Genomic DNA, 24,966 nt, shown 5'->3' with positions numbered 1-24,966 from the left:
AGAGAGAAAGCATGTGTGCAGTGGAGAAGCAGAGAGAGAGAGGGAGAGAGAGAATCCCAAGCAGGCTCTGCAATGTCAGCATGGAGCCTGCAAGGTTCAATCTCAAGAACTGAGAGATCAAGAGTCAGACACTCAACCAACTGAGCCACCCAGACACCCCAAAACATTCTTTTTTTAAAAGGAGGTTCTAAGGATACTTATACTTTGCTACAGTAATTCAGACAAATGATATCTCCAGTAGCTACATTTAAAGTGTATATTCCACATTTTAACAAATTAACCACAAAAAAAAAACAGTCCCATATCTTCAAGGGAAAAAAAATAAACACCAGCGGCATCTAAACTATAGCTAGTCCTGTTATTTTTTAAATAGACTTTAAAAAAATTAAATGTAACCACATCTACATTTAGGAATATGAAACTGATAAATGCATCATAATGAATTGCACTCCCTGCTCAACTGACGGAGCCACCCAGGCGCCCCCGAATAGCACTCCCTGCAAATGTGGGCCCTTCAACAAAAATGAAACAAACTAAATGTCTGTGAACCTGTTTAATTACTACTAGTTTTGTCGTTTAGGGGCTGGAAAGGGGCTTTTGTTCCCTTTGGAGATAATATAGTCAGTCAATGCACTAGCAATATGTACATTCCAACCTGTTTTTTTTTAATTTTTAATGTTTATGTTTGAGAGAGAGAGAGAGAGAGAGAGACGAGAGAGACAGAGTGTGAGCAGGGGAGGGGCAGAGAGGAGACAGAATCCGAAGCAGCCTCCAGGCTCCGAGCTGTCAGCACAGAGCCCAACATGGGGCTCGAACTCACGAACTGTGAGATAATGACCTGAGCCCAAGTCGACGCTTAACTGACTGAGCCACCAAGGCGCCCCAAACTTATTTTAAATTCAGTCTTCAACTGTACTGTGAGTAGGGTACTGTACTGTGGTTTCCATATTAAGTTTACTACTTTTCTAAAATATTAAGAGTTATTTAAAAGTATGCAAACTGTACAGTTACTAAAACAGCTAATTATTTCCTCTCTCCTCCTTTGGAAGGAGGAAGGACTTCAGTTGTTCCTGTATGGCTAGAACCACCATAAACAACATATCTGTTATCTGTAACATGAGTGCTGCAATATGTTAGTAATAATCTTGCAGCCTTATTTTCCCAAATTCATTTTATTTTGACCAGTTCAGTAAATTGCACTAATTGTTTTAGGTATTTACATTATGCATCAGGGAGTTAATCTATTTGAGTGCTGAATAGCTAGTAGAACTCATACACTTATAATAATTCCAAACTAGTAACGAAAACAGCTCACTAGTATTGAGTTTTATTTTGAGGTGCTCAGGTTGGAATAAAATAGTTACTATAGAAAAGCAAAAAAAAAAAAAAAAAAAAAATTCAGTGAAAGATATCTGGAAAATTCCCCAAAACCTTGAAATCAAACAACATATGTCTAAATAACTGATGTAAGAAAAGAAATCATAATGGAAATTTAAAAATGTACTGACCTAAATGAAAATGAAAGCAAACATGTCAAAACATACAGGATACAGTTAAAGCCCTGCATAAAAGGAAACATAGCCTTAAATGCAAGGATACTTTTATTAGGGAAAAAAACTATAAAATCAATGATGTAAGCCACCACATTAAAAAGCTAAGAAGGAATTAAACTCAAAGCAAAAAGGAAAGAAATAATAAGGAACAGAAATCAATGAAATAGAAAATAGACAAATAGAGAAACATCAATATTTTCTTTCCAAAGATCAGTAATATTGACAAATCTCTAGATTGATCATCAAAGAGAAAAAGCACAGATTACCAATATCAGGAATAAAAAGGGAAACATTACTATACAATCTCTATTGCAAAGAGGACAATAAGGAAATATTTGGATAATTTTACTCCAATAAATTAAATAACTTAAATAAAATGGTTAAATTCCTGGAAAGAAAAAATTACAAAAACTGACAAAAGAAAAAATAGAGTACCAAAATATCTCTGTATCTTGAATTTGTAATAAAAAGTTTAAAGCTTTCCCACATGGAAAACCTCAGCCTTAGATGCCTTTATTGTTGAATTCTATTAAATATTTAAAAAAGAAATAATACCAATGCTACACAATCAGAAAATAAAATAGAAGGAAATATTTCCTAATTTATTTTTACAAGGCCAGCACTGGCGTGACACCAAAACCCAAATAAAGCATCATAACAAAAGATAAGTGTAGACCAATATTCCTCCTGAACAGAGAGGTAAAAATTCCTTTAAATTTTTTAAATTTTTATTTATTTTTTTAAATTTGATTTTCTTTTTTTACCTGTTTTTAATGTTTAGTTTTGAGAGAGAGAGAGACCACGCAAGTCAGGGAGCGGCAGAGAGAGAGAGGGGACACAGAATCTGAAGCAGGCTCCAGGCTTTGGGCTGTCAGCACAGAGCCCAATGCGGAACTCGAACTCATGAGCTGTGAGATCATGACCTGAGCTGAAGTTGGACACCTAACTGACTGAGCCACCCAAGTGCCCCAGAAATAAAAATCCTTAACAAGATACTAGCATATCAAATCCAGTCATATTTCAAAAAGATATTAATACATCATGAGCAAGTATAAGTTTATTATTGGAATTATCAATGTATATACTTTACCATATTGACAGAATAAATTGGAAAAATCATATGATCATCTTATAATAGATACACAAAAAGCTTTTAATAAAGCTTAACATTAATCCTGAAAAAAAAACTTGCAGGAAACTAGGAACATAAAAGAACACCCTTAACTGATAAAAGCCATCTACAAAAATGCCTAACATAAATACCATACTTAATCTTGAAAGGCTGGCTACCTTCCATTTAAGATTTGAAACAAGGATGGATAGAAAGGGAAGTATTAGGAAAAAAAAAAAATAAATTAAAAAGTAAAAAAATTAAAACAACAGCAATGACAACAACATCATATTGGAGTTTCAAGCCAGTTCAAAAAGGTAAGGATGTAAGAATCATACAGGGGCACCAGGGTGGCTCAATCGGTAAAATGTCCGACTCTTGGTTTCGGCTCAGGTCACGATCTCATGGTTCATGAGTTTGAGCCCCGCGACAGGCTCTGTGTAGACAAGGCAGAGCCTACTTGGGATTCTCCATCTCCCTCTGCCTCTGCTCCTCCTCCACTCGCGCTCAGACACATTTCTGCTCTCTCAAAAATAAATAAATGTTTTTTTAAAAAATCATACAGATGGTCTTTCTTTTGCAAATCCATGATCACCTATGGAGAATATCCTAAGGAATCCATGAAAAAGCTACAGGCATTGATAAGTGATTTCTGTAACAAATTAGAGTACAATGTAAACATACAAAATTCAACTGTATTTTATTACCAGCAAAAACCAACCAGAAATAATAACTTTAAAACGGTGTTTTTTACATTAAAAAACCCCATGATACTAAGAGGTAAATTTAACAAGATACATGCAAAACATACTCTAAAAGTTACAGTATTGTTAGGATAAACTGATTTAAAAAAAAACAAACCCATAAACTGATAAAGCCTAAGTAAATGAAGATGCCATATTCATGCACTGGAATACTCATTAATGGGAACAGACCACTTCTCTACAAATTGACCTAGAGTTTCAACACAATCCTAATTAAAAAGTTCATGTAGCTTTTTTGAAGAAATCTACAAATTAATTCCTTCCAAAAGTTAACAACTTTGAAAAAAAAAAAAAAGTTGAGGAACTCAGACATTCTGATTTGAAGCCATAATATCAAGCTACAATTATCAAGGTGGTGCATTACTGGCATACAAATAGACATCTAGATCAGGGGTTGGCAAACTTTTTCTGTAAAGGTCCTAACAGTAAATATTTAAGGCTTTGTGAGCCTTACAAGATTTCTGTTATATATTTTTCTTGCCTTAAAAAAAAAGTTCAAAAATATAAAAATCATTTTTAGCTCAAGGGTGGCACAAAATAAGCCATGTGCAGTATTTGGTCTTGGACCAGTTTGCCAAATGTTTGTGCATAATAGAGTACACAAATAGATCCTCACATATAAGGTAATTAATTTTCAACAAATATGTCAAAGTAATTTGATGAGAAAAGAATAATCTTTGCACTAAATGATGCTGGGTCAGCTATATATCCAAAAGGGAAAAAATTAACCTCAACCCTTACCTAATAATATACACAAAAATAAATTCAAAATAGATCATACCCCATATGACACTTCTAAAAGAAAATTTCAATGGTCTTCAAATAGGAATGAATTTCTTACTCAGGACACAAAAACCATGAAATATAAAAGAAAAAACATTGATAAACCAGACTCCATCAAAATTAGAATTCTTACAACCCAATAATCAGATGACAAACCAGCCATTCAGTTTAAAAACAGACAAAAAGGGGCGCCTGGATGGCTCAGTTAGTTCAGCATCCAAATTTGGTTCAGGTCATGATTTCACAGTTCATGGGTTTGAGCCTGGCATCAGGCTCTGTGCTGACAGCTCAGAGCCTGGAGCCTGCTTTGGATTCTGTGTCTCCTTCTTTGCCCTCCCCTACTCACATGCTCTGTCTCAAAATTAACATTAAAAATTGTTTTAATAAATAAAAATGAACAAGAAAATAATAAAATAAATTTAAAAAATTAAAATGGACAAGATTTAAGCAGATGTTTCATGAAGATACACCAGTAGCCAAAAAGCACATGAAACGATGCTCAACATCATTAGTCATCTGAGAAATACAAATTGAAGCCACAGTAAGTTACCATTCCATACTTACCAGAATCTCTAAAATTAAAAAGAGTGACCAAACCAAGTGTTGGTGATGATATATCAAAAACAGAACTCTTATGCATTGTTCATAATAATGTGAAACAGTATAACCCCTTTGGAAGACAGTTTGGCAGTCTCTTAAAAAGTTCAACACAGATCTACCATACACCCAGCAACCCAAGAAATGAAAACATGTTCACATGAAGACTTGTACATAGATATTCATTATAGCTTTATTTATCATAGCCCAAAACTAGAAATGACCCCAAAGCCATAAACATGTGAATGGATAAACAAATTTTCATACTCAGCAGCAAAAAGGAACAAATTACTGACATGTAGAACATGGATAAATCTCACTGATATGATGCTGAGTGAAAGAAGCCATAGATTATCACAAGGATATACTGTATGGCTTCATTTATATATAATTCTGGAAAATCTATATAGTGACAAAAAATAGATCAGTGGTTGGCTAAGTGTGGATACAGGTGAGGGAGAATAATTCCAAGCAGCAACATATGCATATTTTTGGAAATAATGAGAATATTCTGTATTTTGATTGGGGTGGTGGTTACATGGGTATTTAGAATTGTTAAAATTCAATGAAGTTGATTAAAAAAATCACAATGAAATAGTACTATTATAATTCTTATTTTACCTGTAAGAAAACAAAGCACCAGGGTTAAAATACCTCTGTTACCATCTTTATAGGAAAATCGTCACCTCTAACTCAAAAAGTATGGGGAAATGCTTTCAGACTTTATACAAATGTATGATATTAGGTTTTGGTTCTCAGATAATCAATAAGTTTTTATGAACTCATTGCTCCAAGAACACCATAGCAATTTCAAGAACTCATTATTGGGGCGTCTGGCTCAGTTGGTTGAGCCTCCAACTCCGGCTCAGGTCATGATCTCGCGGTTCATGAGTTTGAGCCCTGCACTGGGCTCTGTGCTGACAGCTCAGAGACTGGATCCTGCTTTGGATTCTGTGTCCCCTCTCCCTCTGTCCCTCCCCAGCTTGTGCTCTTTCTTTCTCAAAAATAAACAAACATTTAAAAAAAAAAAACAAAAAAGAATGCATATAAAGAACTGATATAAAGATGCATAAAAAGAACAGCAGCTAAATATAGAAAGATTTTTGTTTCTTTCCTTATAGTCTTCCAAATAGCCTGAGGTAAGTTTACCTATAGCACTTTATTTTCCTAGTAATTTGTATTCACTGAAAGAACTCTGAATAATATTTGTGATATTGTTATATTCTATTTTCACCCCAAAATATCATTTCCAGTAATATAAAATCTAAGGATAAAATATGCAAATCAATTAAATCCCAAAGTTCTGTATTTATATGGGAAGAAACAAAAATACTTTCCCTCTTCAAAAAAAAAGAAAAGAAAACCAAAGCACTTAGAAACTAATTTACCCAAGAGTCAAGATTTAAACCCCAGGAGTTATACTCTAATCCCTACATTCTTAGCACTGTGTCATTCTGCCTCTATAAAAGTAGAATATACTTATAATTTCTTTTCTTCCAGATGATGTAGATGTAATTATGAATATGTGTACTATTTTATAATTAGAAAAAAATAATATATATTTAAAAAGACAGAGACTCTTCAGGACCTCTCTCCAATAGGACATTCTTAAAAAAATTTTTTTTATGCTTTTATTTATTTTTGAGAGAGAAAGAGGCAGCACGAGCAGGGGAGGGTCAGAGAGAGAAGGAAACACAGAATCTGAAACAGGCTCCAAGCTCTGAGCTAGCTGTCAGTACAGAGCCCAATGTGGGGCTTGAACCCATGAACCATGAGATCATGACCTGAGTTGAAGTCGGACGCTTAACCGACTGAGCCACCCAGGCGCCCCCCAAGATGACATTCAATCCATTAATCAGAACACGTTGGATGAATCTGTTATTTTTTTATTTTGTTAATTTTTATGAAGTCATTCCTCTGATTTATCTTTCAGTTCACATTCTTTATCTTGTTCACAAATACAACAAGTAAAAGTTCAATAAAAGTCTTGCAGAAAACCAGATATACTATACCTACAGCATTTCTCTGATCTACCTAACTCGTGGATCTCTATAAAGGACATGAATTTGTAATAAACTCATGCTAGTTCCCAGAGACCACCACTTCCTCTTTTTTGTTCACAAACCATCCTTTTAATAACCCGAGCTAGAATTTTGCCCAGAATCTACGTCAACTAACTCACTCCCAGATTACCCAAGGATTACAAACAGAAATTTAGCAATCAGTTAAGAAAATTCTTCTACTGCACTAGATATAGTTCATCACACAAGACTCTAAACTCGTTTGTAATAGTAAGGTCCTTTTATATAATTCCCCTATGCATTCTGCACTTCAGTTTCCTGCTACCAATATCTGCTTGGCCCTCTCCAGAGTGGAAGTAGTTCTTCTTGACCAAGAGGACAGAAGTAATTCTACTTTCTATAATCTGTTAATGTTTCCTCCTCTACCCTAACAGCAAGACTATACTTACTCTAATAACTAAAAAGCCTTTTTTAAAAAATGATTATTGGTGGGGCGCCTGGGTGGCCCAGTGGATTAAGCATCCGACTCTCGATTTCAGCTCATTTCATGAGATTGAGCCCCTCATCGGATGCCTTGCTGAGCTTCAATCCTGCTTATGACTCTCTCTCTCTGTCCCTCAATCCCCGCAAATAAATAAACATTAAAAATATGATTTCTGGCGTTTTCCAAAAATCTCAAATAACTCTGAGATTTCTAGTTTCTGAAGCTGTTCTTGAGGGTTCTATCACTCTTCACCCTTAGTTTTGTGTCCTGGTTTTTATTTTCAGTACTTCTAATTGGACAGCTATTTTGCAGTCACCATAGCCTCTTCAGGTACTTCTTTATTCCTCATTGGAACCATTTATGATGGCACTGTCAAATTTGCATTATTTAGGATTTCCCACTCATCTTGACAATACATCCCAATTACTTTAAAATATTTTTTAATGTTTATTTATTTTTGAGAGAGAGAGACACAAAGGTGAACAGGGGAGGGGCAGAGAGAGAGAGGGAGACACAGAATCTGAAGCAGGTTCCAGGCTCCAAGCTGTCAGCACAGAGCCTGATATGGGGCTCAAACTCACAAATTGCAAGATCATGATCTGAGCCAAAGTCAGACACTGAGCTATCCAGGCATTCCCCGCCCCGCCCCCGTTACTTCAAAGACAGAAGCTATACATTGGCATAATTACCCTGACATTGCTTAAAATATATCTGAAACTTGGCCAAAAACTCCTTTTAGGAGTGAGTTCCCACCCCCCCACCCCCAAAATCACTTTTATTACTTTGTAGTTACATCTCCTCTTTGGTAGAAACTATATTGCTTAGCTTGGTCACTTATCTCTCTCTCTCTCTCTCTCTCTCTCTCTCTCTCTCTCTCTCTCTCTCTATATATATATATATATATATATATATATATATATACACACATATATATACACACACACATATATATATATATATCTTTTTAAATGTTCATTTTTGAGAGAGAGCGTAAGTGGGGGAGGAGCAGACATAGAAGGGGACAGAGGATCTGAAACAGGCTCTGTGCTGACAGCAGCATGCCAGATGTGGGGCTCGAACTCACAAACTGTGAGATCATGACCTGAGCTAAAACCAAGAGTCAGACCCTAACCAACTGAGCCACCCAGTCACCCCCACCTATCTTATTATTAATAATGAAAGCTAACATTTCCTGGGGATGTACTTACTGTGTGACAAGCACCACATTAAGACACTTTCTATATATTATCAGATTTAATCCTCACAACCCTAATAAGGAAATACTATCACTATCCAATTTTACTGGTGAGTAGCAAAGATTTCAATAAACTTGCTAAGGCCACAGAGTTACTAAATAATAGAGCTACACTCTGAGCCCAAATTTGTCTGAGTTAAAAAACAAAACAAGGGGTGCCGGGTAACTCAGTTGGTTGAGTGTTCAATTCTTGATTTTGGCTTGCGTCATGATCCCAGGGTCATGGGATCAAGCCCTGTGTTGAGTCCCGTGTTGGGCTCTGTGCTCAGCGTGGAGCCTGCTTAAGGTTCTCTCTCCCTCTGCCCTTCTCTAGTGCTCACTCTAAAATAAAAATATAGAAAATAACAACAATAACAAAAAAACCCCAAAACAAAACCCAAGTTTTTTCTATTATGCCTCCTAGCCATTTGCATCCAGACTAACTTTAAAGAGAGTAGAAAATGAGAGGTTTCATTTTAAGGTGACTTATAAAATGCAGTGATTCTAGAAGAAATGTATCAGAATTTGTAAATTAGGCCTTTGAGAATCATTTCAAATTAATTCCCATGAAAAGCTTTAAAGTTTGGGAAGTTTTCTTAAAGAACAGCTTCTACAACTATTAACCATTCTTTAAATATCTTCAATTCTGGCAAATATTCATTTTTGAGAATAATTTCTATTTTGAAACAGCTTGGTTATTTGAAACCAAGTATTATAAATCAGCAACTTAGTGACTTAGGTTGGCATAACATCTTCATACTTGATAGCATGACTTTGGACTATGACAGTCATAAATTTGAGTCAGAGCTCTACCATCCACACTTCTACTAAATTAAATTCTCTGAGCCCTAGTCTTCTCATCCGAAAAGCAAGAAAAGTATCATCTATCTCACAACCATTGTGAACATTAAATGAATACTGTATAGTTTCTGGCTATATATATAAAACATACATGTATGATAAATATTAAAGATTTGTTTTTTTCTCTACTCTACTGTTATTTTAATCATTATTTCAAACCATAAACCACATATGACAAACCTGTCAATTATAATACAAGAAAGCAAGTGATTTTTATTTTATCCATTTTCCAGTTATTGATGTTTTTGCTCTAAATGATATGAAACAGTATTTTGATGTAAGCAGAAGTCAGTGGGCAACTTACCTATGGAAACCATTTTTCAAAACTTCTTGCCTCAAAATAATTTCAGAACAAGTGGCCCTTATGCCTATAAGAACCAGAAGATTTTTTAAAAATAAGCAGTCTATGAAATAATATTTAAATAATAAAAAACATAATTGTTTGAATAGGCTTCAGTTGCCTGCAAAATCTAACCAACTTATAAACAAAGCTTTAACTTAAGCAATTTGAGTTACCTAAAAAGGCTACTTCTAATACAGCACAGGGGTTAAGAACATTGACTCTGGAGTTAGATAGCCTACTTTTAAATCCCAGTCTGTCACTTAATAGCTATGTGCCTTTGGACAAGATAGTTTATCTCTCTGCTAGTTGTCATGAAAATGTAATAAATGTAGAAGCACTTACAACAGGGCTTTCCACATAGTAAGAGCTCAATGTAGGTGTTTGTTACTGATACTAATTTATTCAGATGATCCCCGGCACACCAAAAGGAACAGAATGGCTAAAGAGCCAGGAGATCTCAGTTTTAATCCTAGCTCACTGCAACTGTGTGTCTGATGCATACTGCCAACTTCTGTATACCACCCGCACCTGTAAAACTGAGAAGACGATACGTTGATGCCTGTGTGGATGTTGGGAATGTTTAAAACAGAAACAAAAAGTAGAGGCTTTTCAAAGATTCAAAGGAATTTCAAAGATTCTATAAACTTAAAATAAACAGAAATCTCACTGTACTGACACCAGGCAGAATTCAGATTTTAAAACTATTACTCAATGTTAACATCATAAAATTAAAAATTCTGTTACTAACGATCATCAACTCTGCTGAGCATCTTGCTATGGAATTTTACTCCATTTTCAAAAGGTGAGAGTAGGTAGGAAGAACATTAAAACAAACACAAAGAAAATCATAAACTATTAGATGTATTCCTGAAAAGACACATGTAAAATTATATGAAATAAAATCGTTGAAAAAAGTATGGTTTACTATTTATTATGTAATATCCAGGGGCGCCTGGGTGGCTCAGTTGGTTAAGCTTCCGACTTCAGCTCAGGTCATGATCTCACATGAGTTCGAGTGCCACATCAGGCTTTCAGCACAGAGCTCACTTTGGATCCTCTGTCTCCTTCTCTCTCTGCCCCTCCCCAACTTGTGCTCACTCTCTCTCAAAAATAAATTAAAAAAATAATATCCATATGATAGATCTACTTGGGACTTTTGTGTGTTTTAATTTTCACAACCTAGCAAAATATGCAGACAAAATTATTGCCATTTGCACACAGGAGGAAACGGATTCTTTTTTTTTTTAATAGTTTATTGTCAAACTGGTTTCCCTATAACACCCAGTGCTCTTCCCCACAAGTGCGAGGAGGAAACTGATGGTAAGGGCGCCTGGCGGGCTCAGTCTGAAGAGCGTGCAACTCTTGATCTCCGCGTTGTAAGTTCCAGGCCCACAGTGGGTGTAGAGATTACTTAAATAAATAAAACTTAAGAATAAAATAAATAGTTCTAACTGATTCTTGGTCATACCACTAAGTAAGTGACTGATTAGAAGCAAGATTTGCCTGACTTTTATGGGGTTTTTAGTGTGTTTGTTTTTTGAGAGAGAGAGAGAGAGAGAGCGCGCGTGCGCAATTAGGGGAGGGTCAGAGAGAGAGGGAGATACAGAATCTGAAGCAGGCTCCAGGCTCTGAGCTGTCAGCACAGAGCCTGATGCAGGGCTCAAACCCACGAACTGTGAGATCATGACCTCAGCCAAAGTCGGACGCTTAAATGACTGAGCCACCTAGGCACCCCTTGCCTGATTTTTAAAGCCTAAGATATTTCCACTCTCCTAGCTATTTAAAGAAACCTGTATTTGCTCTGGAAACAAATCATTGTTTGTTTCAAACAAATAACTTTGGGTATCTCTTGTACAAATCCAGATGTTTCTTCACTATTTAATTTTAATAGGGGTAGGGAGTAAGTGTTTAATGCTACTTACAGATTAAATTAGAAAAAAAAGTTCATATTAATCGGCTTAAATTCTACCGGGACATACACCAGAGAATAGTAAATCACATTCACCTGGCATGGAAGAAAGGCTAATTTACTGACAGTATAGCAAATAGGTATTATTTGTGATTTTTAAAGCAAAAATACCATTTTCAAAATGAATTTGTTGCATGTGAATTCACCTTCAAGATTTTTCCTCTTAAATATTACCTTATTTGATTATTGTGGCCTGAACTGGCTGTGGAAATTGACCTCTTCTTAATTATAAAATATCAGTGGTGGAAGAGTCTTTAGAGACCACCAAGACCAGTTGTTTAAAAATTTATTTTAGCTTCATAATACTTCAAATAAATTTGGAAACCTAATATTTGAAGACACAAAAGCAGTGACTGACACTAGTCTAATATCCTCGTTTTACAGACGGAAAAACTTACTTGGTGTGTACTGCCTTTCCTTGTCGTTATGACTACTGCATTCCCTCACTACTCTGCAAGCTGGTTCCACAGCACCTAGCACAGCACTGCGGCCCAACTCGGGCCCAAAGAAATGAATCAACTTGCCCAGCCCACAGTCATAAGAAAATCCGCAGCCCAATGCGATTTAGTACAAAAAATATTTGTAAAACAAAACTAGTTATCCTCCCCTTCCCACGTCCCCACCGCCGGCTGGCTCTGTATTCTGTATTGGGATTCTCACACCGCAAAGGGCACCGTGGCTTTGCTGGTTCCCTTGGTGGTCACAAGCTTCATGCATCCCAAGACACCTGACGGCTGTACTTCTTTCACAAGATTTTAGTAATAGTACAGCTACTACTATCTCAGAGAGCCAGAAGGGGCCTCTAAGCAGTGGCAGGGGGAGGGGATGTGGGAAGAAGGAGAGGCACGTGGCCACGGTTTTTAACCTTCCCCAGGTCACCCATCACTTCTAGGCCCACGGGCCGAGCTACGGAGAAGTACTGTACCTTTGCAAACCCCTGAGGACCTGGGAGTCTGCACTGCCCCAGACCCGAGTCAAGGCCCACCCCCACTCCCGCAGCCCCGCCCCTCCCTTTACCAGTGTCTGTGGGGGCGGCAGAGAAGGCCGTGGCCGGTATGCTGGGGAGTCCAGCCGCCTCCCAGAGCAGCAGCCAGGCCACCGCCCGGATGCCCACGGCCCTGGCAGCCAGGACGCTGGAGAACGCGCTCCTCAGAGGAGCGCGCGCGGACGATATGCGGACGGAGGGGCTTGCGGACGGAGGAGCCTGCGCTCGCCTCACGCCGCTCCTGGAGCGTGCTGCCACGGAGTTGGTGACCGGGACGGAAGACTCGGTTACGCGCGCCTACGGTCCTGCCGTTTCCCGGCTCCCCACAGCAGCGGACCCCCAAAAGTTCCGGTGTCGCGGGAGTCTGCAGCCCAGCCCGCCTACTCGCTCCATTGGTGCCCGCCTCCCACCGGCCGGTCGGGGGCGGGGCGAGGAACGGCGCAGGCGCCGTGACGTGCTCCGGGTCAGTTGCTTTGGGAACGCCTGCCTGGGCCCCCATCCAGACCCCGACCCTCGGACACAGTCCTTTGAGCAGGATCCGGAGCTCCCTGTCTCCACTTGCACTTACAGGTACTTGCGGATTCGGGTCTCCTGCAGGGAAATTCACGTCTGCGGGGCCTGTGGCTGTCGACTTTTCTGCAACGCCAGGTTCCGCCCGGCTTCAAAATCGAGTTAAGTGAACCTCTGTGCACAGCAGTTGGGTGGAAACTACCCTCTCTCGGCGGTTTTAGACCTTCCCCTGCAGAAGATGCACTTGCTGTACTTCTCTAAGGGTGAGAAAGTCAGCCTTGCACTAATGGGGACGTGAGTACGAAGAGGATCGTCTACCTATTGGCAAAATCCGTACACTTTTAGGTGCTGTGCGGGATGTTTAGCAAGGTTATGGCAGTCACTGATCCTCGGGGAGAAAAGTATTAATGCCTAGGAGGAAGACTTAGGTAAATAGTCATCTGTCTTCATGAATTAAGTTAAATCCGCAAGTAGGCCTAGATGAAGATTGGAGCAGAACAAAGAGCTCTAGGACCGAGCTTGCAGACATTTTCCTCTGCGGAAAGATGCCAGCATGTACTATAAAAATACTGAAAACAGCAGTATAAACATGCTATTAAGAAATATGGAGGGGCGCCCGGCTGGCTCAGTGGGTTAAGCATCGGACTTTGGCACAGGTCTTTGATCTCTCAGTTGGTGAGTTCGACCTCCCCCCCCCCCCCCCGTGGGGCTGTGTGCGGACAGCTCGGAGCTTGGAGTCTGCTTGGGATTCTGTGTCTCCCTCTCCCTCTGCCCCTCCCTTGCTCATGCTGTGTTTCTCTCTCAAAAATAAAAACTAAACATTTAAAAAAAATTTTAAAGAAATATGGGGATATACATTTTGGAAGAAACACTTAAAAGAAGTGAAACTGGTTGCCTGTGAAGAGAGGAAGGACAAGTTATTTGTTATAATCCTCATAGAATTATTTTACATTTTATATATTAATTTAAAAACGATTTTAACGTTTGTTTATTTTTGAGACAGAGCACGAGTGGGGGAGGGGCAGAGAGGGAGACAGAGAATCTGCAACAAGCTCTGTGCTGACAGCAGACACCAGCCGATGCAGGGCTGGAACCCACAAACTGTGAAATGACCTGAGCCTAACTCAGACACTTAACCGACTGAGTCACCCAGGTGCCCCTATTTATTTATTTTTTAATGTTTATTTATTTTTGAGGAAGAGAGAGACAGACAGAATGAGCAGGGGAGGGGTAGAGAGAAAGGAAGATACAGAATCTGAAGCCTTCTCCTGTCTGTCAGCTCAGACCCACCAACTGTGAGATTATGACCTGAGCCAAAGTCTGCTGCATAACTAACTGAGCCACCCAGGCTCCCAATTTTTTTTTAATTTTTTTAACCTTTGAATTTTTTTTCTCTCTCTCAATACCTGTATCCAGTCAATCAATCAATCAATCACATCACCAAGACAGCAGACACTACCCCATTGGCACCTTTGGAATTGAATCTTCAACCCTCTGCCAGTCTCAGTGCAGAGCCTCCTCACTTGTGGTCACTACTATCCCTCCCAATACCCAGCTTTCTGTGTAATCCTCTTCCAACCTAGAACCACACTTATACTGCTCTGATTCCAATCCTTTGAGAGTTCCCTCGAGCTTTTAGGGTAAAGCTCGAACTCCCAAGTAAGATCAAACCATAAAGCTCTGAATGGTGTGACTACTACTTCCTGATTCTGACCTATTCCACTTATTTTATCTCAAGCTTATTCATGTTGCAGTTACAACAATGATGAATGCCATAGAGATGCATTTGGCATAACCAAATGCTATTCCCTTTACTGGAATTCCTTCTACCTCCTATGTTTAACTAATTTCTATTTACTCTTCAAAGCAGATTCCTGAACTTGATATATACTTGGAGGGGGTTGTTTCTGTTTATTTCTTTAGCAGGAATACAGTTGTCCTGATATAATCTTACCCTTCTCTCAGACCACTCTTTTTTTTTCTTATTATTTTTAATTTTCATTAAAAATGTAAATTAAGTTAGTTATGCTAGTTAACATATAGTGCAATGATTTCAAGAATAGAATTTAGTAACTCATCACTTACATATAACACCCAGTGCTCATCCACAAGAGTCCTCCTTAATACCCCTTGCCTATTTAGACCCCACCCAAAACCCCTTCAGCAATCCTAATTTTGTTCTCTGTATTTAAGAGTCTCTTATGGTTTGTCTCCCTCCCTGTTTTTATATTATCTTTGCTTGCGTTCCTTTATGTTCATCTGTTTTGTATCTTAAACTCCACATATGAGCAAAATCATATATTTATCTTTCTCTGACGTACTTCACTTAGAAAAATGCACTGTAGTTCCATCGATGTTGCTGCAAATGGCAAGATTTCATTCATTTTAACTGCCCAGTAATATTCCATCATATACATATACTGTATCTTCTTTATCCATTCATTAGCTGATGGACATTTGGGCTCTTTCCATACTTTGGCTATTGTTGATAGTGCTGCTATAAACATAGGGGTGCATGTTCCCCTTTGAAACAGCACTCTTGTATACTGTGGATAAATACCTAGTAGTGCAATTGCTGGGTCAGAGGGTAGATCTATTTTCAATATTTTGAGGAACCTCCATACTGTTTTCCAGAGTGGCTGCACCAGTTTGCATTCCCACCAGGAGTGCAAAAGAGATGCTCTTTCTCCGCATCCTCTCCGGCATCTGTTGTTGCCTGAGTCGTTAATGCTAGCCATTTTGACGGGTGTGAGGTGTATCTCATTGTGGTTTTGATTTGTATGTCCCAGATGATGAGTGATGTTGAAATTGTTTCATGTGTCTTTTGGCCATCTGGATGTCTTCTCTGGGGAAATGTCTTTTCATGTTTTTAGCCCATTTCTTCACTGGATTATTTGTTTTTTGGGTGTTGAGTTTTATAAGTTCTTTATAGATTTTGGATACCAACCCTTTATTTAATATTTCATTTGCAAATATCTTCTCCCATTCCGTCAGTTGTCTTTTTTGCTGATTGTTTCCTTCACTGTTCAGAAACTTTTTAAATTGATAAGGTCCCATTAGTTCATTTTTGCTTTAGTTTTCCTTGCCTCTGGAGACATGTCAAGAAGTTGTTGTGGCCAAGGTCAAAGATGTTGTTGCCTGTTTTCTCCTCTAGGATTTGGATGGCTTCCTGTCTTATGTTTAGATCTCTCGTCCATTTTGAGTTTATTTTTTGTATAGTGTAAAAAAGTTGTCCAGGTTCATTTTTTCTGCATATCGCTGTCCAGTTTTGCCAACACCATTTGCTGCAGAGACTGTCCTTTTTCTATTGGATATTCTTTCCTACTTTTATTTGACCATTTGTCTATGGGTCCATTTCTGGGTTCTCTATTCTGTTCCACTGACCTGAGTGTCATTTTTGTGCCAGTACCACACTGTCTTGATGATTGCAGCTTTGTAACACAGCTTCAAGTCTGGAATTGTGATGCCTCCAGCTTTGGTTTTCTTTTTCAGGATTGCTTTGACTATTTAGGGTCTTTCTGGTTCCATAAAAAATTTAGGATCCTTTGTTCTAGCTCTGTGAAGAATGCTGGTGTTATTTTGATAGGGATTGCTATTTTGCATTTTAAACAGAAAAAAGACATTACTTTAGTACAAATAAAAGTTAAATTTTAAAAAGAAAAGACTCTATAGTAAAAAAAAAAACAACCTACATTATTATCAATCACGTACATCATTCACGAATAGGGGCATTTGCTTGAGTGTATGGAATTTATATTGTGCTTAGTAGGATCTCCTAGAAAGCCTACTAACAGACTAGACTTTAGTGAGGTGACCTGTGAGGACTATTTGTTAAGAAGAAGGAGATGGGTAGAATCATTGTATCAGATCAGAGGCAGAGCATAGTAATTTGAAAAAGCAGTTCTTAATGATTAATTTCTTAAGAGTAAAAATTCTGATGTCCCACAATAAGGGGTGAATGATAAAGATTATGGTATGCCTGTAGGACAAAATACTTGGCAATCATAAAAAAATTTTATATTTTAGTAAAACATCTAAATCACATAGGTTGTTAAATTTAAAAGGCAGGAAATAGGGGCTCGTGGCTGGCTCAATTGGTAGAGCATGGGACTCTTGATCTCAGGGGTGACTCTTGATCTCAGGGTTGTGAGTTTGAGCCCTGCTGGGTGTGGAGCATACTTTAAGAGGCAGAAAACAGACATTTAATATAAAAAACACTATATTAAAAAATACATATAGAAAAAAACTGGAAAGAATCAAAGGTAATTATTTTATATATGTTTTCTCCTCCTCTCCCACCTTACCCCCAGTTTTCTCCAATGTCTTATTTTCCTAAAGTGATTCTCTAACAGAACTAAGTTTGTGAAGATACCATCACCCTGTGCTACTTGCCTGTCAGTTCCTTGACATTTAAAAATCTTCCTGAGAATGTCATAGTCCTGTTTAAGGAGTCCCTGTCATTCAGTATATTTTGGCACTGGGAGCCAGGAAGAGGGAATAGAAAGTATTCACTGCAAAGTAGCTGTGTTTCTTGTGACTGAAAAAACATATAGTGAGACAAATAAGTTGAAATAAAAGCCATGTAAACTTTTTTGCTTGTATATATAGAGACTGAATCTGCATCAAGTCTGCATTTGGTATCAGACTTCTGGACTGTGAACACTTAGAGGATGTACAGAGGCTCTGTCTTGTATGAGTACATTAAGTTAAACAAATCTGTGTGGAACCCCTACTACATTCCAGGTAATGTGCGAGGATATTCTGGTGAACAACGGATATGTTCCTTACCTCATGTAGCATGCAGAATAGAAGGGAAGCGGATGCCTGGCTGGCTCAGTCAGTAGAGCATGTGACTCTTTTCTTTTTTTTTTTTTTTTCTTATGTTTATTTTTAATTTTGATAGACAGAGATAGACCACAAGCAGGGAGGGGCAGAGAGAGAAAGACACAGAATCTGAAGCAGGCTCTAGGCTCTGAGCTGTCAGCATAGAGCTTGATGTGGGGCTCCAACTCATGAACCATGAGATTATGACCTGAGCTGAAGTCAGATGCTTAACCGACTAAGCCATTTAGGCGCCCCAAGGATGTGACTCTTGATCTTTGAGTTGCGTGTTTAAGCCCCACGTTGGCTATAGAGATTACTTAAATGTAAAATCTTAAAAGAAAAAAAAGAAGGGTAGGTAAATGATTAAATACATAATCATAAAACCTTGATGAGTGAAATGATTGAGAAAGTACAGAGGAGACAGATCTGGTTGGTGAACCTCTCAGGACATAATGTTTAAGGTTAAAAGATCCTAGTATCTTGCCATAGAAGGTATACATACTTGTTTAACTGGTAAACAAAAAAGATCCTGTAAGTTGATTCTTGAGCTGACTCAGAGGTTCATTTATAATCTTTGGTTAAGAATGCAGTACACCGAGAGGTCCAGACTGAACTGCATATGCAGGCTTGTATGTGAACAAACCTCCACACCTCAGTGAACCAGGGACCCAGCAGAATAAGGATAACTGAGGGCCAAAGGGAACTTTCAAAGTAGCTCTCAAAGACCTGGGCTTGATAGGCTAAGCATGCATTCCTAGACCTGGACTAGAGCCAGATCTGCTGGGGAGGCGGGGTACTAGGGAGTGTGATTTCTCCGACACTTAAATTTGTTTCCCCTTCAGCAGGAAGTCATTATGTGACTAACACATTTTCATCAGATTTCCTCTGATGGACCCTGCAGTGTATGTGAGAATGATGTGCACTGCCAAAAAATGTGGAATTAGGTTCCAGCCTCCAGCTATTATCTTAATCTATGAGAATGAAATGAAGGGGAAAAGTCGCCAACGCATCATGCCAGTCCGAAACTTTTCAAAGTTTTCAGGTACCTCATGCTTTATCTTACCTGTATGAAATATTCTCTAAGTCACTTAAAAAGAAAGATTTGAGTCTCATAATGAAGTGACATGGCCTGCAGAGTTACACAGTCTTAGGTTCAAATCAGGGTAGATGTGTGACCCCAGCTAACTGACTTATTGTCAGTGAGCCTCAGTTTCCTGATCTGTAAGAGGAAACTGATAATTCCACCCATTCAGAATTACATATGGGTTAAAGGAGACAGCATTATTAAATAATATTAACTCCCTTCTCTCCCTCCAAGTGTGTCTTCTATGTGCAGTCTTGGTATTAGTACCAGCACTAATGTCTAAAACTGCAAGCCTATCTTTTCATTTTAGATGTTTTCTCCAGTTGCAAGTGTATAACATCTCAAAGTGATTTTAAGTTAAAGAAATTAAAAGATGCATCCCTCCTTCCCGCTCCCCCACTCAAAACTCAGTATGAAGGAATAGTTCTGCAAAATAATTCATTTTGAAAAAGCCACTCTGTTTCTTGGCTTAATAGCAGATAATGTTTCCAGTAGTTTATGGTACATCAGTTCTTTGTGGTGTATGTGTTATGTGCAGCGTATAGCTTTGTTTCTCCCTCCTAGATTGCAGCAGAGCTGCTGAACAGTTAAAGAACAATCCACGACACAAGAATTACCTGGAGCAAGTGTCCCTGAGGCAGCTAGAGAAGTTGTTCCGTGTTTTACGAGGTTATTTGCAGGGGCAAAGTTTGGCCGAAACGATGGAGCAGATTCAGCGGGAAACAACGATTGACCCTGAGGAAGACCTGAACAAACTAGATGACAAGGAACTTGCCAAAAGAAAGAGCATCATGGATGAGCTTTTTGAGAAAAATCAGAAGAAGAAGGAAGATCCGAATTTTGTTTATGACATCGAAGTGGAGTTCCCACAGGATGAACACCTGCAGTCTTGTGGCTGGGACACAGAGTCAGCCGACGAGTTCTGATACCAGAAACTCAAAGAAGGCATTGGGCTCACAGAAGAACCATGTTTATACATTCTTCGTGTACTTGTGAAACTGAGTAATACAAGTGGACAATGCAATATAAAATGATTGTACAGTTATACTAAGAATGTATAAACATGGTTCTAGAAAAATCTGTAAAGAGCACAAAACGTACGTATTGGGTTATGTTTGGATTGACCATGTTACTTTTCAAAACTGAGACATGTAGAGTATCTACTATGTAGATGCATTAGGAATATAAGAACAGAATATCGGAATATGCCTTTAAGGGGCTTACAATCTAATCGGAAGATAAGTCAAAAACTTGTGAAAAGCTAATTAATAGAATTAGGCAGCAAAAAATTAGAGCCAGATGCTTGATAAATGTTAAAGAGGGCCAGAGCCTAGATTACCATAGGGTAGAATAGTCAGGGAAGACTTTGCCCTTTAGTGGAGAGATGGGCCCTTGAAATCATAGTATTTAGATAGAATTTTATACAGAATTCCAGGTGAGAGAAACTGAAAGAAAGAAAAAGGGGGAGGAGGTTAATGATAAAGAGATGGGGATGAGAACATTTTATCTGAGGAGCAGAAAGCTAATTATAGTTTGCCACGATCAGAGGGCATACATGCTTATCGGGATTATCCCATATGCACTGTGTCTTTATGTGTATTTAACTGTGGGGCAGAAGATCAGTCCTCCCAGAGGCCCTGCTGCTGCACCTGGAGGTCATCTGATGGACGGCAGGAGAATTCTGCCCCTCCAGGGTCAGGAAATACATTCTAAAGACACTCTGAAACCCTGAAGCTCTTCCCATAACTACAGAAGTTTGTTTGTAAAATGGGAAATCTACCCATGCTAAATGAACAATAGGCATTGCCAGTTTAGGCTTATTTATGAGTTTGGACCTACAAAGACAAGATCTTTGTTGGACCAGGTTATACGTGTACGGGTACATCTTTCTTCTTACTAGAACATTGTGTAACTAGCACATACTCTATGTTTCCTGCAAGGAAATTAATATTAAATAAAACTGTAAAAATCGTTCATTCTTTCTACCTGTCCATCCCTACTCTCTTTACCATTAAAAGCTCCGTTAAAGAGATCATTCCTTTTTTAAAAAAAAAATAAACATCTTTTTTAAATTTGTGTTTATTTATTATTGAGACAGAGAGAAACAGAGCATGAGTAGGAGAGGGAAAGAGAGAGAGGGAGACACAGACTCTGAAGACAGGCTCCAGGCTCTGAGCTGTCAGCACAGAGCCCGACGCAGGGCTTGAACCCACAAACCATGAGATCATGACCTGAGCCAAAGTTGGACGCCCAACTGACTGAGCCACCCAGGCACCCATCATTCCTTTATTTAAAAAAAAAAGTTTATTTTGAGAGAGAGAGTGCTCGTGGGAGGGGCAGAGAGAGAGGGAGGGAGAGAGAGAACCCACACAGGCTCCATACCATCAGTACAGACCTGATGTGGAGCTTGAACTCATGAACCAGGAAATCATGACCTGAGCCAAAATCAGGAGTCAGACACTTAACCAACTGAGTCACCCAGACAGCCCAAAGTGATCATTCTTATAGTGATGTCACCGGGGGCTTAAGATGGTCATGTGTTATATGTATAATATTTGCAATTAATGTAGCAAGAGAATTTTCAGAATTGGAGATTCTTCTGTATCTACACAGTATCCATTGCCGCTTAACCAACTGAGCCACCCAAGTGCCCCAATGGCAGATTTTAAAAGTTGACCTTACATTGTTTATCCTTTCACTATTAGAAACAATGCCACAGCTACTAACCTTGTACATTCTCTGTTTTGTGCCTTTAATGCCTAGAGGGGAACTTTTGGGTATGTCTACTCTAAATTTTTTTTCTATTCCAAATTTTAATAGGTATTGCTAAGTTGTCCTTCAAAGAAGTTCGTTCATTCATTCATTCAGTATGTGTAGTTAATGAGCACCTGTTACATGCTGAGCCTGTACTCTTCTGTGTACACTGCAGTCTGTGTACACTGCAGTCTGCATAAAAAGTCCTTGCCTTTGCGAGGTTTACATTCTAATGGAAGAGGAGAGATAACAAACAAATACATGGAATAATGTCAAGTAACAAGTGCCTGGAAATAAAAAACAGGGTTAAAAAAGAATGGTGGAGGGGTTGGGAGCCACTTTTTTTGACAGTGATCAGAGAGCACCTCACTATAGAAGTGACATTTGAGTAAAGACCTGAAGGAGGTAAGGAAAACCTGATGTGCATTCCCTGAGTAGTAGGGAAAGGTAGATGCATCGGCACCCGGGGCAGGAGTGTGCTTGGCTTATTAGAAGAGGAGCAAGGACACAAATGTGGCTGATTTGGATTGAACAAGAGAAAAATGGTAGGAGGTGAGGCTGGAGTGTATTTTAGCAACGCACAGTGCTTCCATGAAGGTCGTTTCAATTTAATTATCAGAAGAACGTGAGTGTATCTGTTTTCCCCACATGCTCATCAAAAGACAGTGTTATGAAACTCATTTATTTTTGCCAATCTTATAATTTAAAAATCGTATCTCATAGCCTTGGAGTTTTTTTTTTTTGTTGTTGTTGTTGTTGTTGTTTTTTGTAGCTCAGAGTTTTAATTCGATTTTTTAAATTACAAGTGAGATTAAGCATCTTCATACACTGAAGGGCAATTTTTTTAATGAAATAACTCATGTCATTTGCTCATTTTTCTTTTGTGTTGCTGGGTTTTTTTTTTTTTTTTTTTACTGATTTGTAAAAAGTTCTTTATTAAGGAAAATAGTCCTTGGCCTATGATATGAATTGTAGATATTTTCACCTTTGTCATTTGTTTTTGATGTTTTTGCCAATATTTTTTTCTGTGCTTCTGCATTTTTCTCCTATATAGAGGGGGCATTCCTCACTCCAAGTTCTTTGCTTTTGTTTTATCCATGATTTTTTTCTACACAGGAATTTATTTTGGTATAAGACACGAGATGTGAATCCCAACTTTACTTTTCCCCAGATGCCCATCCAACTGTCCCAATGCTACTACATACTGGATTACCTATCTTTCCCCCAGTGGTTTGGAGTGCAATTTCCCAAATGTATCAAAACACTTCTCTTTAAATTATGTTAATGTCATCTGCAGCACATTTCCCAGTCCATGTTTTTTGGTGTGTATTGAGCACATCTCATGTTCACTAAATTAAGAGCTATAGCAAAACACAAAATGGGCCATAACTTTTGTCTTTGAGATACTGACATAGTTTAACCAAAGCAACAGAACTAGCATATATGAGCTAGAGGTACTGACCCTGTCTAAAGCAGGAGGGGGCGGAGATCATGTGAGCTGAGCAGTCGTGGTTTTTTTTTTTCTTTATGTATCTTCTCCAAAGCTAATTCTGTTGAGCTCTTTAAATTTTTTCTTATTATAAAATGAATACATAGTCAATACCCATTATTTTAAAAATATAGACAAATACCAGAGTGTAAAAGTGAAATGGGAAAATTCTCCCCTCAACTTCACTCAGTTCCCACTCTGCAGAGAATCTGGCTTCCCCAGAGGGCTCTGGAGCCCACCTTCTCCTGTGACCTTGCTTTACCAATATTCTTTCTCTCTTTCTCTCTGCCCCTGTCTTTCTCATTTTCAACTTCATTCTCTGCTGGTTCATTCTCTGTAGTCTGTAAACATGCCTAAGGCCCTGCCATATTGAAGCAAGAAAATGCATCACCTTGTCTTTATTTACCTAATACCATTTCTAACCAAATTACAGTTCATCTAGTTGTTAGATAACTCTAACCCTTCCCCCACCATCACACCCTTTAGAGCGGATCTGACTGTAGTCTAATTCTGGACTAGACTAGAGATGCATGCTTAGCCTATGAAACCCAATACTTTGAGAGCTGCCCTTAGAGTTCAGTTTGGCCCTGGGTTATTCTCAGTCTAAGAATCTCTGGTTCATTGACAGGTGTAGGTTTGTTCACATGTGAGCCTAGAAATACAGGACCTCTTAGTGTCCTGTAGCTTTTTTTTTTAAGTTTATTTATTTTAAGAGAGACAGACAGAGCATGAGCAGGGGCAGTGAAGAGAGAGGGAGACACAGAATCTGAAGTAGGCTCCAGGCTCTGAGCTGTCAAGCACAGAGCCTGGTATGGGGCTGGAACCCACGAGCCAGGAGATCATGACCTGAGCCAAAGTCAGACGCTCAACTGATTGAGCACCCAGGTGCCCCTAGTGTACAGTAGTCTTAACCCAAAATTGTATATAAGTCCCTGGGTCACACATGACTTGAGCTGAAATGTTCTTTTCTATTTGCTGATTAAACAGGTAGGTATCAAGCACCCTCTGTGTTGAGGTACTGTGAGTGGTCACCTTAAACATCATGTCTGGAGAGGTTCACCAGATCTGTCTCCCTTACACTTTTGTAATTATTTTACTCCTAACTTTTAAAAAATTATTTCATCACCTACCTAATATTTTGACAAAAGTAGTAGATGAAAATTGAGAAAAGGCCATTAGATTTGATAGTTAGGTCTCTTAATATTCAAGAATGAAGCTTGAGGGGTTCCTGGGTGGCTCAGTGGTTAACCTTCTGACTCTTGATCTCTGCTCAGGGCTTGATCTCAGGGTCATGAGTTCAAGCCCCACGTTGGGCTCCATGCTGGCCATGGAGCCTACTTTAAAAAAAAGGTGGGGTGAGGGCGCCTGGGTGCCTCAGTTGGCTAAGCGTCTGACTCTTGATTTCAGCTCAGGTCATGATTTCATGATTGATGAGATCAGCCCCACTGGTGTGGAGCCGACTTGGGATTCTCTCTCTCTCCCTCTCTCTGCACTCCCCGTCTTAAAATTAATAAATAAAACTTTAAAAAAGAAAATAATGAGGCTTTAAAGGAGTGAATAGGACAGAAATTGCAGGATATTAAGCAGGATCATGAACCTA

General features: G+C 38.8%; 2 protein-coding genes across 9 annotated transcripts in view; one reads left to right on the top strand and one right to left on the bottom strand.

Moving 5' to 3' along the window:
* Nucleotides 1–18,008, bottom strand: part of PIGX (phosphatidylinositol glycan anchor biosynthesis class X) — a 38,402-nt gene extending 20,394 nt beyond the window's left edge. Inside the window, exons 1-4 of the mRNA XM_029938728.1 lie at nucleotides 18,004–18,008; nucleotides 13,094–13,364; nucleotides 12,738–13,002; nucleotides 9,713–9,776 (exon numbers count right to left, since the gene is read on the bottom strand). Coding sequence (XP_029794588.1) covers nucleotides 9,713–9,776; nucleotides 12,738–13,002; nucleotides 13,094–13,364; nucleotides 18,004–18,008 — 605 coding nt within the window. The remainder of the gene's footprint in view (nucleotides 1–9,712; nucleotides 9,777–12,737; nucleotides 13,003–13,093; nucleotides 13,365–18,003) is intronic.
* On the top strand, nucleotides 13,109–21,195 carry CEP19 (centrosomal protein 19). Of its 8 annotated transcripts, none has more exons than XM_029939542.1 (4): nucleotides 13,110–13,275; nucleotides 17,824–17,958; nucleotides 18,885–19,081; nucleotides 19,688–21,195. In XM_029939542.1, exons 3-4 carry the CDS (start codon nucleotides 18,928–18,930, stop codon nucleotides 20,047–20,049), a joined length of 516 nt encoding a protein of 171 aa, XP_029795402.1. In that variant the 5' UTR covers nucleotides 13,110–13,275; nucleotides 17,824–17,958; nucleotides 18,885–18,927; the 3' UTR covers nucleotides 20,050–21,195. The 8 variants fall into 8 exon arrangements, with proteins under 8 accessions (XP_029795406.1, XP_029795402.1, XP_029795399.1 ...); XM_029939539.1 differs by having other exon boundaries at nucleotides 18,882–19,081; XM_029939540.1 differs by having other exon boundaries at nucleotides 13,110–13,376; nucleotides 18,882–19,081.
* The last annotated feature ends 3,771 nt before the right edge of the window (nucleotides 21,196–24,966 follow it).

Source organism: Suricata suricatta, chromosome 5 (assembly GCF_006229205.1).
Source record: "Suricata suricatta isolate VVHF042 chromosome 5, meerkat_22Aug2017_6uvM2_HiC, whole genome shotgun sequence".
Classification (NCBI taxonomy): Eukaryota; Metazoa; Chordata; class Mammalia; order Carnivora; family Herpestidae; genus Suricata; species Suricata suricatta.
This window is presented reverse-complemented; position numbering and strand designations above follow the sequence as displayed.